At 48.2% G+C, this 14,923-nt stretch overlaps 1 protein-coding gene across 1 annotated transcript in view; it reads right to left on the bottom strand.

Moving 5' to 3' along the window:
- LOC144752975 (E3 ubiquitin-protein ligase TRIM39-like) overlaps nucleotides 1-6,672 on the bottom strand; it is a 51,734-nt gene extending 45,062 nt beyond the window's left edge. The window contains exon 1 of the mRNA XM_078640784.1: nucleotides 6,199-6,672. Within this exon, the coding sequence (XP_078496910.1) occupies nucleotides 6,199-6,612 (414 nt within the window). The 5' untranslated portion in view covers nucleotides 6,613-6,672. The remainder of the gene's footprint in view (nucleotides 1-6,198) is intronic.
- Nucleotides 6,673-14,923: the final 8,251 nt, after the last annotated feature.

Here is a 14,923-nt window from a genome sequence, read left to right on the forward strand (position 1 = left end):
GAAGAGCATGTGACCCTGTGTGCTACACCCTGCATTACTGCACTGCGTCTGCTGTGTTGAAGAGCATGTGAGCCTGTGTGCTACACCCTGCATTACTGCACCGCGTCTGCTGTGTTGAAGAGCATGTGAGCCTGTGTGCTACACCCTGCATTGCTGCACCTCCTCTGCTGTGTTTGATGACCATGTGAGCCTGTGTGCTACACCCTGCATTACTGCACCGCTTTTTTTTCTGCATCAGAGGACCGTCTTATCCCGTGGGCTACATCCTGCATTGCTACAAGTCTCCTTTTGTGTCTGATGAGCCCGTGTGCTGCACCCTTCATTAATGCACCTCTTCTGTGGTGTAACAGGACCATGTGGCTTGTGATCTCAGCGCTCTGACAGACACACGTTGTGCTCTTTTGCAGATACTTATATAGGTCTCACAGAGTGTATTCACTTGAATTTGAATTTGAATTTTTAAAAATTTATAAAGAGCACGTTCACAGTGCAGTTTCATGGCGCTAGAGGAAGAAAAAATCCTGGGCATGAAGAGAGGGGAGGGTTATAGGCCGAACGCCTGCTGGAACAAGAAAGTCTTGAGGGCCCTACGAAACTCCATGTAGGAGGAAGAGAGTCTAATATGGAGCGGGAGGGTGTTCCAGAAAGTGGGCGCGAGGACCATGAATTTCTGGCCACCCGATCTGGATTTCTTGAAACGGGGAATGACAAGTAGGGATTTGGTAGAGGAGCGAAGATGTCTAGAAGGGCAATAGTTAATGATGGCAGAATTGATAAAGGCGGGGGCCGTGCCCATCCGGGCTTGAAAAGTGAGGCAGCCAAGTTTGAAAAGGGCCCGTTGCTTGATGGGAAGCCAATGGAGGGAGATGAGGAGGGGTGACGAGTGATGAAATTTGGAAAGGCCGTGTACCAGGCGGGCAGCCTCGTTCTGCACTAGCTGGAGGCGTTGGAGTGCATAGGCGGGGGCGCCATTATAAATAATGTTCCCGTAGTCGATTTTCGATAAGACCATGGCCATAACAATTAATTTAAGTGCAGAAGGGGAGAAAAACCGAGATACTTTCCTAATGGTGCGAAGGGTAAAGAAGCAGGAAGATACTACAGAACTAATGTGGGAGTGCAGAGTCAAGTGGTGATTGAGTGTGATGCCAAGGGTCTTGACGGAGTAGGATGGGGTGGGAGGTAGGCCAAGGGGGGGGGCAGAATGAGGGGGACCAGGGGTTGCCACTGCCTCCAGTCAAAATCAGCTCAGTTTTATCCGCGTTGACTTTCAGATGGTTGGCATTCATCCAATCCCGGATAAACAGCATGACCGACTGGAAGGCAGTGACACCGGATGAGGGGGAGGAGAAATTAAAGATTAGTTGGAGGTCATCAGCATAATTATAGACTGTGACCTCCATTTGCTGTAGAGCGAAAATAAGAGGGAAGATATAAAGGTTGAATAAAAGGGGGGAAAGAGAGGAGCCCTGGGGAACACCGCATTGCACCCTGCGCGGCGGGGCAGTAAATTCGGGCAGATGGACAGCCTGGGTGCGGTCTGCTACGAAGGAGCCTATCCAGGTCAATGCTTGCCCTCCTATGCCCGCCGCCTTCACACGGGACAAAAGGATGGAATGGTCCACCGTGTCAAAAGCGACGGACAAGTCTAGGAGGACAAGGGCCTGGGGGGTATTAGTATCGAGCCCCTCTCTAAGTTGGTCCATGACCGAAATGACCACCTTCTCGGTGGAGTGGCGGGGGCGAAAGCTCGCCTGGCAGGGCGCAAGGTAGTTGCTGTCCTCAATTAAGGCGTTGAGTGCCTGAGTGGCATGAGACTCAGCTACCTTACCCAGGTAGGGAAGAAGGGAGATCGGGCGATAGTTTGCCGGGGAGGAGGAATCAACCCCCGGTTTTTTTAGAATGGGGAGAATTATGGCAGTCTTAAAAGTGACAGGGACAGAGCTGTGTGTAAAACAATCATTGAGAAGGGTGAGAGCAGGGGGTAGACATTCAATAAAGATCTGACGAAGAATGCGTGCCGGGCAGATGTCAGCTGGGGAGCCCGACTTGACGCGACTAAGTAAAGGGGGCAAGGATTCCCTAGTAAGTGCAGGGATGGAAGTGAGGGACGCATTATTAACGGGAGGCTGGGGGTAGGAAAAGGTGAGCGAAGGAGGGGGAATGTTAGCTTTGATACGAGCTATTTTGTCAGTGAAAAATTCATTGAGTGAGTCGCATAAAGCCTGAGAGGGGGGGATCTTAGGCTGAGTTCTGTCCGAGGATGCCAGTTCATGGACGGTGGCAAAGATCTCGCGCGGCTGACTTTCTGCGGCCAGAATGCGCTACGAAAAGTAATCTGTCTTAGCTACCAGGATGGCTTGTTTATATTCGCTAAGGGTGGAGATATAGTGTTGTTTCCGGGTTGGGCAATAGGCTCTTCGCCACGCTCGCTCAGCTTGCCGTAGTTCCAGTTTCTTAGCTTTGAGAGCAGGGCTGAACCACTTGTTGGCATTATGAGTGCGGTTGATGGTGATCCGCTTCAGGGGAGCCACTGGGTCGCAGGCTTTGGTAAGCCAGCGATCAAGGGTAGCAGCCTGGGAGTGTGGGGTCAGCCCCGATAGATCCGGGGAGGTGGCAGCGAACGAGTTGCATAGGGATGGAATATCGACTCGGTTCCAATTTCTTGCCCGGGTGTTCTTAGGGCAAGAGACTGTAATTTTTTTATTCCGATCGAAGGAAAAGGCGAGGATGGAGTGATCGGACCATGAACAGGGGGAGATGGTTGGAGTGGAAATCGGGATGTTTAAAGTCCAGATCTGGTCAAGAATATGGCCCCGGATATGGGTTTGACCTTGAACATGCTGGGTAAAATTGAGGCCAAGTAACAATTGCGTGAAGTCCTTGGATTTCATGTCCTCGGCGGGGTCGGTGGGCCAGAAATTGTCTCCCAGCACGAGAACAGAGGCGCTATTAACTACAAGGGTGGCGAGTGAGTCCTGAAGGGCAGAGAGGAAGCCTGAGGATGATTGAGGCGGCCGATAAATTAATACACAAGTAATTGAGATGTTAAAAGAGGTGGAGCGAACTACAAGGCAATCGGCTGCGGGTATCATGGGCGACATGAGTGTCTGGAAATGGAGTCCCTTACGGGATATCAGGGCTACCCCGCCGCCCACTCTCTCCTCCGGTCGGTCTACGTGGAGCATAGAGTAAAGGGGGGGAGGGCTGCCAGGATGCTTGGAATGGAATCGGGTCTGTACCAGGTTTCAGTTAAAAACAATAAATCCGGAGATTTGGAGTCCAGGAGATCAAATATTTCAATCTGAAAACAGCTGACCTCGTGTTCAGGAGGAGGGCGGTAATGGGAGGGGGAGGAGGGACCGGTGTGGCGGGCTTAGATGAGGCAATGCCAAGATGTTGGGCATAGGAGAGTGTCACGGGATTTAGTGGCCAATGGTTGTTAAGGGCGAGGAGTTGTGCGGGAGAGTAAGTGAGGGATTGTGCATAATGGCGTGCCCCTGGCCCCGGTCGGTCGTGGACGGGCGCAGACAGGCTTGCTGCGCATCTGGGAGATACACATTTTTATAGTGTATGGGGGGTGTGGCCTGAGGGTAGTGGGCGTGGCCTCAGTCTTCCGAGGAAATGGCGGCAATTGAAGATAGTAGCCCACGTCAGCGCTAGAGTCCGATGCGCGGGAGTGCACGGGGAGAGTGGCAGGTAGGTTTAAAAGCACACGATATTACACACAAAGTTTAAAACAATCAGCGTTTCTCCCGGCTTCCGCCTCAGGAGATTTAAAAGTCCTCTGGTCGCGCTCGCAGTCAGCGTGCCTTAAGTACTTTGATGTGGGGGGCGTGGCCTGAGGGTAGTAGGCGTGGCCTCAGTCTTCCGAGGAAATGGCGGCAATTGAAGATAGTAGCCCACGTCAGCGCTAGAGTCCGCTGCGCGGGAGTGCACGGGGAGAGTGGCAGGTAGGTTTAAAAGCACACAATATTACACACAAAGTTTAAAACAATCAGCGTTTCTCCCGGCTTCCGCCTCAGGAGATTTAAAAGTCCTTCTAATCCCTAAACATCCAGAAACTTACCTTGTGATTTTTGGGTTGGATCCACAGGTTGCATAGTGGTCTCCCGCACACATATCTTGTGGGTCCACAGTTTACATTGTGATCCCTGAATACCCACAGACATATCTTGTGCTCTTCTGCAGCCTCTTCCATGAGGCCCATAGTGTACAACCTGTGATCCCTGAAAGTGGACATATGTACCTTGTATTCCTCTGTGAGACTCACAGAGTATCTTTTCTTGAAAACCCTGGACACCCACATAAACACCATGTGCTCTTGGGCACGCTTCTCTATGGGATGCACAGGGTGACGTTTGATCCCATAACGCCCCAAAGCATAGTTTGTATCCTCCTAAAGATTTCACAAAGGAATTCACGTGTGGTCCCGAAACGCCCCTCTGTGGATTCTTCCTCTGTGGAACCTGCACACATACACTCCTTATAAAGGCCTCACACATACCTGGAACTCATTATCAGCCGCGTCTATGGACTCTCCGTGGTTTGCCTTTTGATTCCCTGAACATCCACAGACACACCCTGTTCTCTTCTGCAGCCTCCTGACACAGGTAGGGTGACCAGATGACTGACTCCATGCCACCTAGACACAACTATTCCAATTCTCCGCTTTTGATTTAACATATCAGTGCATTCTGGGAGTTGTGGTCACCTGTGATATGTGAAGGCAAAGTCCAGGAATGGAAAAGCGGTCTCGCAGTGACATGGAGCGATCTTGTCACCATATAAAAAGGGTGACTCGTGATCTCTAAACCCTCACGAACATAGCGTGTACTCTTCCACTGCCCTATGATGTGGCTTATCAAGTGAATTTGAAATGTCTCCATTTTCACAGACATACCTTGTGCACTTCGCTTGTGGTTCCAGAACACCCACACCTTGTGCTCCTCTGCAGGTTCCTCAGTAGGGCTCACTGTGTGAGTTTGTGAACCCTGAATGCCCACAGACGCACCTTGTCCTCTTTTCCAGCCCCTTCTATGAGGCTTGAACAACCGGTAATCCCTAAAATCCGACTTGAATACCTTTCATTCCCTTGTGGGATTCATTGTGTCTTCATTAGTGAACTCTGAACTCCCTCCACATACCTTGAGCTCTGCTGCAGGCTCCTCCTCCTCTACACAGAATGACTTGTCACCTTTGATCACGTGCACACATAGTTCCAATATTGACGCAGCCACAGCCGACACGTGTTTCGTCGCGCTCCGCAACTTTCTCAAGGCTTCAAAAGAAATCTGTAATTTTAATGTCAAAATCACGTGTCCAGAATGTTTCGTCCAACACGATGTAGCTGGATATAATAGTCCAGACGAACCGATCTGGCGTTTTCACGTCCGTGAAGGATTACTCTTAAATCTTTGTTGAAGTTCGAAAAAATGAAGTAGTTACTGGTTCCAGGTACGAGGAACTCAGATTTTAATACAATGTCACAGCGTATATTTTCGGTTATGCTCCTTAATAAGTCGAAGGGAATCTACACGGGTTTTGCTCAACGTTATATCGATGTCCAAACGGCGGGACTGCTACTAGCAGAAAGGGAACCAGCGTGGACCGAACTACCACTAACACTGGAGCCCAGGACTGAACTTGAAACATGGGCCGGAACTGAAATTTTGTCCCGCCGTTTGGACATCGATATAACTTTGAGCAAAACCGTGTAGATTCCCTGCGACGAAACACGTGTCGGCTGTGGCTGCGTCAATATTGGGACTAAGAAACATCTGTCAAGAATATTGTTGGCTGAACAGATTTCACTGGAAGAATTTTTGTATTAAAAACTTTAACTGGTTGGGCTCAACCAGTCTTTAAAACATCTGTTGTTGTGCTCTGTCTAAATGTTAAAATTGATTAATATATAGGGGGGTTCCCGCTATATATAAGTGATTACTGTTGGGTGGCACAGTATAAAGACATTCAGCACACAGACAAAGAGAAGAGATTCAAATTGACTCCCTTGCAAACATAGCTGAGGTGCTGGCCATCTTAAATATACCACTGCCGCCACATTTACGTGCACACATAGCTCGTGCTCTCAGGCTGCCTCCTTGAGGGGGTTCAGAGAGGACTTTGTGATCCCTGACTTTCCACAGACAAACCCTGTGATCTTCACTTGTAGTTGCAGAGAAACCACACACTTACCTTGTGCTCCTTTGCAGCCTCCTCTATGGGACTTGCTGAGTGAGTTTTATGGTCGTTTGACTCCTGGCAGACCCAGCATATCATCCTCTGATCCTCTGCACAGAACAGCCTCAGCTTCTCTTCGTGTTTCTCGCACAGATTCTCCTCCGGGGGCTTCACGGGGGGCAGATGAAGCTGTTTTAACATTTCCACCATGTTCCCCAGCTGCCTGTTGGGTCGGAGGTTTTTCCCAGAAGATATTTCCCTGCACTGTGGACAGGGGAAGTTTTCATCTCTCCCCTCCCAGCTCTGGGTGATGCAGGAGCGGCAGAAGTTGTGTCCACAATCGATCATCACCGGATCCTTAAAATATTCCAAACAGATGGAACAAGTGGCCTCTTCCTGGAGGTTCCCGAGCTGAGCTGCTGCCGCCATGATGCAGAAATGCAGGAAGTGAAGGTAAGTTTCATTTCTCTCTCTGTGTGCAGTGGGTGTGTCTGTCCCTCTCTGTGTGCAGTGGGAGTGTCTGTGCGTCTGCCCCTCTCTGTGTGCAGTGGGTGTGTCTGTGCGTCTGCCCCTCTCTGTGTGCAGTGGGTGTGTCTGTGCGTCTGCCCCTCTCTGTGTGCAGTAGGTGTGTCTGTGCGTCTGTCCCTCTCTGTGTGCAGTGGGCGTGTCTGTGCGTCTGCCCCTCTCTGTGTGCAGTGGGTGTGTCTGTGCGTCTGTCCCTCTCTGTGTGCAGTGGGCGTGTCTGTGCGTCTGTCCCTCTCCGTGTGCAGTGGGTGTGTCTGTGCGTCTGTCCCTCCCTGTGTGCAGAGGGCGTGTCTGTGCTTCTGTCCCTCTCTGGGTGCAGTGGGTGTGTCTGTGCGTCTGTCCCTCTCTGTGTGCAGTGGGTGTGTCTGTGCGTCTGACCCTCTCTGTGTGCAGTGGGTGTGTCTGTGCGTCTGTCCCTCTCTGTGTGCAGTGGGTGTGTCTGTGCGCCTGCCCCTCTCTGCGTGCAGTGGGTGTGTCTGTGCGTCTGTCCCTCTCCGTGTGCAGTGAGTGTGTCTGTGCGTCTGACCCTCTCTGTGTGCAGTGGGTGTGTCTGTGCGTCTGTCCCTCTCCGTGTGCAGTGAGTGTGTCTGTGCGTCTGACCCTCTCTGCGTGCAGTGGGTGTGTCTGTGCGTCTGTCCCTCTCTGGCTGCGCTGGGACTTCCAGGTTCAAGTTACAGTCACATGGCAGAGAACTGACTCCTCTGCTGCCTGTGCTTTATTTATAGGTTCGACACTTTCTCAGCTAAAATAAAGTCAACTTTGCTTTGTATTGGGATTCTGTGAGTGCCATAAGCTGTCACCTAAATACGATTTTCTGTAAAATCCTTTTTAAAAAATGTTCATTATAATAATTGTTTAAGAATTGCACAGACAGCTTTAAACTTTTTGGGCAATTTCTCACTGCATTTGCTGTTTTAGGTTTATGTTTCAAAGCCTGTAAAATACCTTTTATCGCTGCATTTCTAACATGTGTTCCAGCCCTGCATACAAATACTAGCCAGGCCAGTAAATGACCTGGCCGTGTAAAGGTTCACTTGCTGATGCCTTTACAGGAACTGTTTTATGTTTGAGGGAAGATTGTAACCACTGCCTGTGATTACCTGTTCTCTTGACAACAAAATGGAGGAGGCGAGAGGATCCGGAGGGGATCCGGAGGGGATCAAGAGGGGATCCAGAGGGGATCCGGAGGGGATCCGGAGGGGATCCAGGGGGATCCAGGGGGGATCCGGAGGGGATCCAGAGAGGATCCAGAGGGGATCCGGATGGATCGGATTTAATCGAAAGAGGCAGCGTCGTGCGATAGAAGAAGAAAGCTGGTGATCAAAGGCCTGTAGGGTCGGTGCCCAATAATAAGGTCTCAACAGAAACAACAAACATGGACACCCCAGGCAGAGGACAGAGGCGTGAACTATATGCATTGTTGCACAACCAATGGGAGCAGAACAGTAATCAAGAGGGGAGAGGAAGGGAGACCAAAACAGGGTGAGACGTAGTGAGAGAAAGGGTGAGGAGAAGGAGGTGTATCTGCGCCAGTTACATAAGGAGAAACACATTCAAAATGGGGAATAAACAAAAGAAAGAAAGACTAAAAGATGGAAACATTAAAGGGAAGAAGGAAGAACAGAAAAAAAGTATAAAATGTCCCATAGTTAAGCGTGAAAAATCTGTTTTGGTCTCCAGAGTATGAAGACAACATTAGCAAAGCAAGCATTGGAAAAGCCAAGACAGGACACAAAAAGCTTGAGTGGAATCCAACTCCAGGTCAACTTGAAACAAATGAGCAGAAGTGCCTGCCTCCACAGCGTTGCAGCTTTAAGATTAGCTGCAGAGAAGTAAACACAGAGGTAGAAAGCCAGTGCTTTGCCCTCTTTCTCCTTGTTATCAATGCCACAGCACAATACCCACTAACGCAGCTGGCGAGGTGCTGGGCGTGGACGAGAGAGTGTTCCGGCACTAGGCCAGTCTTTTCTGAGAGGTATGGTCACTGCCAAACAGTACATTGTATTCAGATTGCATTAATATAGCGCTTCGGACAGCCAGCGAGGCGCTAAAGCAGACCGAAGTTAGACTGGAAGTGGACTGGGCCACATGCTGCACAAAGAGGGGGAGTTCTTAAAAAGAAGGGGCCAGAGTTGTTTGGGTTGAACAAGTTAGGATAGAGTGCGGTGTGTCACTTTCCTCACCACTCACAATATAGTTACTATCACCAGCGGCTCTCGCGGGACAGCACGTGCTGCACCTCTTCAACACAGGGCACATCACAAGGCTGTTTTCAGTGCACACCCCCTCAAAAACACGAACCCCCGAAGAGGGCCCATGAAGGGGCAGTGAGAGGCCATTACTGTTTCTCTCTGTGTCACAGACACTTCTAACGCTGCTTCTCGCTTGGTTCTGGCAAACGAGGTCTCCTGTCTACTTCCCAAGGAGGGGTAATGTTTGCCCATTAGCCGGAGGTGGTGGTGCTGTTTACATGTAAAAGAGGTCTGTGCCCTCTCAATCTCTGGGCTGTTTAACCCATTATTGCCTGCAGGAAGAAAGGCAGACAGGAAGGAGTTAAGGTTTATTTTGCATTTCACAAGTCTACCAAGGGGCACTAAGACGCATGATGCCATCTCTGGCTTTTTAGTCAACAGAATGTTGCATTGTGGGTCTTGTAGTTTTGCTTTTAGAAGTTTCATTATGGACTCAACCCCCGCACTCAGGGTGCTGTTAGCTAAAATGGCAGAATTGGCTATATGTCAACTATGTTTTAAAACTTTACAAAGTCATGCAGTCCTTTTTAAAAATCACTTGCTTTATATCTAAAACCAAAAGTAAAGACTGCACATATATGTTCAATGTTTCACTCACATCATTCACTAAAACAAGCATTGGTAATGTGCAATGTTTTCTCCTATATTTAGTTGAAGGTTTAATGCCGAGCTTCACTTCACAAGAAAGGTGCAACATAGACAGTCACAACCTTCGCAAAACACAAATAATACGTTACAGGCAAGTGGCAGGAGGAGAAGGAACATCACATGAATCTGTCACCCATACAGGACAGGAACAACACAGAGAGCTAACACATTAAAGAGGGAACGAGAGATGCTTAAAGACAGTTCAATAAAAAGGAGGCACTGTGAAGAAAAGTAATTGCCTAGCAACACACTGTTTGGTTAAGCTGGGAAGCTGGGATTGAAACTAGGGCCATATAATCAAGAACGGGCGATAACATTATCGCCGCTTTAGTTGCAGGAAACTGCAGCTAAAGCGGCAATATGGGGCTTGATAATATGCCCTATAGAATTCCAATAGAAGCCCAGGTTTGATGTCGATAATCTGGCCCCAGGATAATATGGCCCCAGGTTTCCTGATAAGACAATGTGCAATCCAGATTCTGGGTGGATATCAACTTCTTTCCCCTTCAGCCCTGATTGTATTAGTTAGGGCATTCAGGTTGTGGGTGCTGCCAGGGTTCACACACTATGGGACCGGACCCAATCATTTGTATAGCACATACCCATCAGGTGGTTTCACCCAGGGGCCACCTGGTGTAAGATAAGTATTCTGAAAGTGTGATGGGTTTGTGCCAGAGGCAAGTACTTAAAATCCTAGGGTAAGAAAATCCTAAATTCTGGATTGGCGTGGATACAGGAAATGGAGTACTGTATTACAGTGTCGTAGTTTGCCTTGAAAAAACCCTTGGCCCGCTGGCCTTTTGGGTGACACACAAATCGGCTGTTCTTGTGTTCACTTGCATTTGAATAAAGAAGAAAATACTATAAACACAGTACTCCATTTCCTGTATCCACAATGCCAATCCAGATTTTGGGATTTCCTTGCCTTAGCATTTCAAGTACTTACCTCTGGCACAAACCTATCACACTTTCGGAATACTGATTTTATCAGTGACTCGCGGAAACAAATCTGTTGTCTTTTGTCTCCTATGAAAGGCCTTTATTACTGCTATATACGGAGCAACTTTATTGTCTGATAAACCATATATGAGAAATGATTTAGTACAGTGCAGTTCTTGTACTGAATTATTTCAAGGTGCTCTTAAAAATATGATCATTCAAAAGGAGGCAGATGGAAGGAAAGTAATTACTCAAGGTCACAAAGTTTGGCCAAGCTGGGAAGATGTGATTTAAGCCATTGTCTGTAGGTCACTGCCCCACAGCTAGTTTTGCCGAGGGTCATATAAAAGGCTCTGGCTGATTGAAGCATGTTAGGCAAGGGCATTCAACATATCCTGGTATTTATAAGATGGGGTAACAACAGTGAAAACCTCCTTTGTGAGAAACGTGGTTGTTGGTTGACTGGGGTGGGAGCCCTGGTCAGGCAATAGCCACAGTCCCCTGCTGGGTGAACCACAAAAAGTCACTAAAGTAAGCTGTACTTAACTTCGTGTAGCTTGGCACAAAAAGCAGTCAGGCTTTACTTAGAGGCAATGTGGAAAATATGTATGTTGCACACAAACAATATTAAAGTGAAAACCCGACCGAAGAAAAGTCCTAAACCAGTTTATTAACGTAGAAAATATTTAAAATAATGATTTGACACCAAAATGACAAAATCCAGTCAGTGGAACCAGAGCTATTAATTTTTAATGTTTAAGGTTCAAAATGGCGCCTAAAAGATCAAAGGGCCAACTGTGGACTTAAAGCAGCGCGAGACCGAATCAAAGTCGAAAGTTAAGGCCGACTGCGATGCAGTGTTGTTCAAATAAAAGAATTGGATTGGCCTGGTCAGTGCTTACCTTTTGACTTTAAAAACTTCTTGAAGAAAAATGCCTGAGAAGGTACATTTCAGCAGGGCGAGGCTGCAGGACGTGTTTGAGGAGGAAGCGTCATCGTCAGATTGCCTTAGGTTGAAGCTGCAATGAAAATGTCTACGTTCGGACTTGGTCGCTGAAATGGAAGTGAAAGATTTCTAGTGTGACGAATGGCTGTATCCAAAGACAGTTACACGGATACCCCTGTGGCGCAGGATCGCTGAAACAAATTTGCTGCTGCGGAGAAGAACGCAGTGGGAAAAGCTGCTAAGTATATCCGACCAGCGATGCACCTCCGGTGGATAGGCAAGCAGTTTTGTCCCGGTCTCCTCCTAGTTGTCAGATCACTTTTTGGCCACATTTAGTACAAGTCCTCAGTTTTGACGATTGGCTTTCTGGGCACCTTTCACAGCATAACCAAGGGCCCAGGACTGGTGGGACACCACTTGGGGGTTTAGGGCTCACTTAGGCTGGGCCCAGGTGCAGGTTAAAGATGGTGGGAGCCTTTTATGTCCCTGTGGCTCTGAACAGGAGATTAGTAAACTAGCCCTTGGAGTCACTTCTCGTAGTCCTAGGTGCAAGTGAAGATGCGGGCTGACCAACAGGACTGACCTGTGAGTTTTCGACGCAGGCTCCAGGCAGCCAAGCAGTCTTTTCAGCTACAGCAGCAGTCTGGCATAGTGCACAGTAGCAGGCAGTCCTCGGAGAATCCTCGCGCAGATCCAGTAGTAAACTGAAGAGTGGGTCTGAAGGTCCTATTTTTAGGTCGAGCCTGAGCTAATGCGCAAGCGCTGCTCTGGCAATCTGTTGTAGGTACTGTACCGAGGAGAAGCCCCGCCCAAATTTTTCATTGGGTTGTGTCTTTGTCCTTCGTAAATGCTGGTGTTTGATTCCTTAATAGGCTTGTTAGTCCCTCCTTAGTAGGGCCATGTCGTCATTTGTATCCTCCCTTGGCTACTGGCCCCTTTACATGGTTGTTACACAGTGTGTGAACTTTTTCTTCATTGAGCCACTTTTATCGCACGCACACTTGAAGGTTCCTTGCTCCACCCTCCACTTCCTTGGCCCTCCTCTATCCCTCTTATCGTTTGGTTCTTTGTGCCCTCTGTGTGACTGCCCCTTTCCGTTGTCCCTCCCTCCTCCTATCCAGTTATCCTTTCTGTCCTCCATGGCCTCGCCTCTCTTCCTCAGCCCCTCCTCCTCCTCTCTACCTCTGTGGACTGGGCTGTGATGGCGCCATTCCGGCCCCGGCTGGGGGTTCCCTCTGCCCCCGTCACAGCCTGGCCTCTTCCTTCGCTCAAACCCACCGCAGAGCGTCATGTTTTTCCTGGTTATTGTGTGCAGGAGAGGTGAGCAGTGGGCATGCGGGGTGAGGGACGGGGCAGGAGAGTTGCCACTGTTCGGGCAAAGCCTGGCCTAGGGTCCGAGGGAGGACAGCTGGCGGACTCTGTAGAGGTAGGTGACTGCCTCCATGGAAGGATCGGCTCCGGCCTGAGGTTCTGCCGCCTGTTACAAGTGTAGTGACCCGGGCCCCAGGTGTATGTCTGTACTGGAGTCTCGGTGTGCTGTCGAGTTGAGCAGTCACTTGGTGGGTCTCAGAGCACTCTGCTCCGAAGTCAAAGTCTACGTGCGCCCCTGTATCTGAAGGATAGGTTGGCTTGTGCCCTTGTTGTAAGTACTACTCTGTGCACTGCTATAATGTGACTTATTAATGCCAAAGCTTCACTGCTATAGCAATACATATCTTTGAATTTTGAAGCGACTTTATCATATTTTACATGATGTGTTACATGATTTACATCGCAAACAGTTTCAGGGCTCGGCTCGTACATTGGCTCTAAGATCCGAGGCAGGCCCTTGGCTCGGTTCTGGCTCTGCTCTCCCTGCCCATTTATCGGCTGCCCACCTGTACTTAAAATGTTGTCAAAGTAACCTAGAGTAGTGCTCCTGCCTCACTGCAGCCCAGAGTAGTTACCAGGATCTAAGACTAATGCAGACGCCCCAGCCATTACTTGTGTTTTCTGCGTGTTACTAGTGTTGCCAGCCATTGTATCTTATCTCACTGTGCCGCTGGTCTGGGGTTGTTTATGTTACTGGTCGGCAGGGAGGTGGCATGGCTGTTCAGCAGACCAGGGCTGATTTCCATTTCCACATCTGGAGTGCTGTAGTGTTTGGGTGTTTTGTATTGTTTTGTTTTTTAAGAAAACAATGCCCATGAATGATGCCTACAGTAATTACTAGGCTGAGATTAATTCAGACATTTCATCTAAGTTTTTTTTTATTTTAGATCGAGATTGCCGGACAGCACAGCGATCTGGGTGCAAAAGGCATTGTGGTTTACCTGGAAGTCATTTGCTTGCTGCCTTCCTTACTGGTTGCTATGGATTGGCTTCACTGTCGCTCATTTGCCCGCTTCTTATCCGTGGCTTGTCTTGTCCAGGTTGTGGCTTTCCACTGCTCACTTGTGATCCAGCGTTTTGGAAACTTGCACATTTTTCATCACCTGGACCCAACAGTTTCTTTCACGCTGTATGAGTTTAAACCAATCTTACCAATTTTCTTATCATTTTATTTATTCTCCTCCTTTTGCAATGAATCTTTATTTAGTAGACCGGGATTGGCAAAGTAATATCAGAAATCTAAAAGAAATATCATTTTAAAGAATATTCACTCGATATAAGCAAATGACACTAATAAAGACGGACTCTGTTTATGTATCAATATGCTTTATCTAAAATAATGTGATTGCTCATCAAGTACAATACCGCTTGAATCATAGATCATCACACAGGAGAACAATAGCAAAGCATCTCAATATTACACATCTCAAATATCAGTGCAATGAGAGAGTGGATAGGTGTAGAGACAAAAGGATAAAGTCATTTGCAAATAAGATTTATGCAAATTCAGAATATCATACTAACCAATCTCACAAAGTTCTAGGAATCTGAAAAGCTACCCTCTGGCCATGAGAGGAAGGTGGGGCGCCCCAAAAAGAATTTAGGAGCAAAGTCAAAAGACTCAGGATCAGCACAACCGCCAGCCCATAGAATTAGGAAACAGCAACACAGCTCTCTCCTCTCGCAAAGTAAGGAAAACGAGCCTAGCCCTCACCCTCTTACTACTAATAGTTATACCCTAAATGTACTAAAAGTCCAACCCTCATGTATCATTACACATAGAATTCTTAACTCTCATTGGTTCAAAACAAGAGGTGTCTAATCACTCCACTCTTGACATGTCTAACTTTTCAACAGTTCCTTGGTTTCTAACAGCTCATGTCATCAACCTTCAGCAGAGGAAATTGTGATACCACTCTTGCGCGGCTTGTACATTTCTCCACCCCGCAAATGTATCCATATTGTTACACATGTGTCTACATATTCCTCTCGGCAAGGATGTTCCATTCATAATCATTGTCTCCTCTACACAACCTTGGCCATTCATCAGGAACTTGTG

Source organism: Lissotriton helveticus, chromosome 5_1 (genome assembly GCF_964261635.1).
Source record: "Lissotriton helveticus chromosome 5_1, aLisHel1.1, whole genome shotgun sequence".
Lineage (NCBI taxonomy): Eukaryota > Metazoa > Chordata > Amphibia > Caudata > Salamandridae > Lissotriton > Lissotriton helveticus.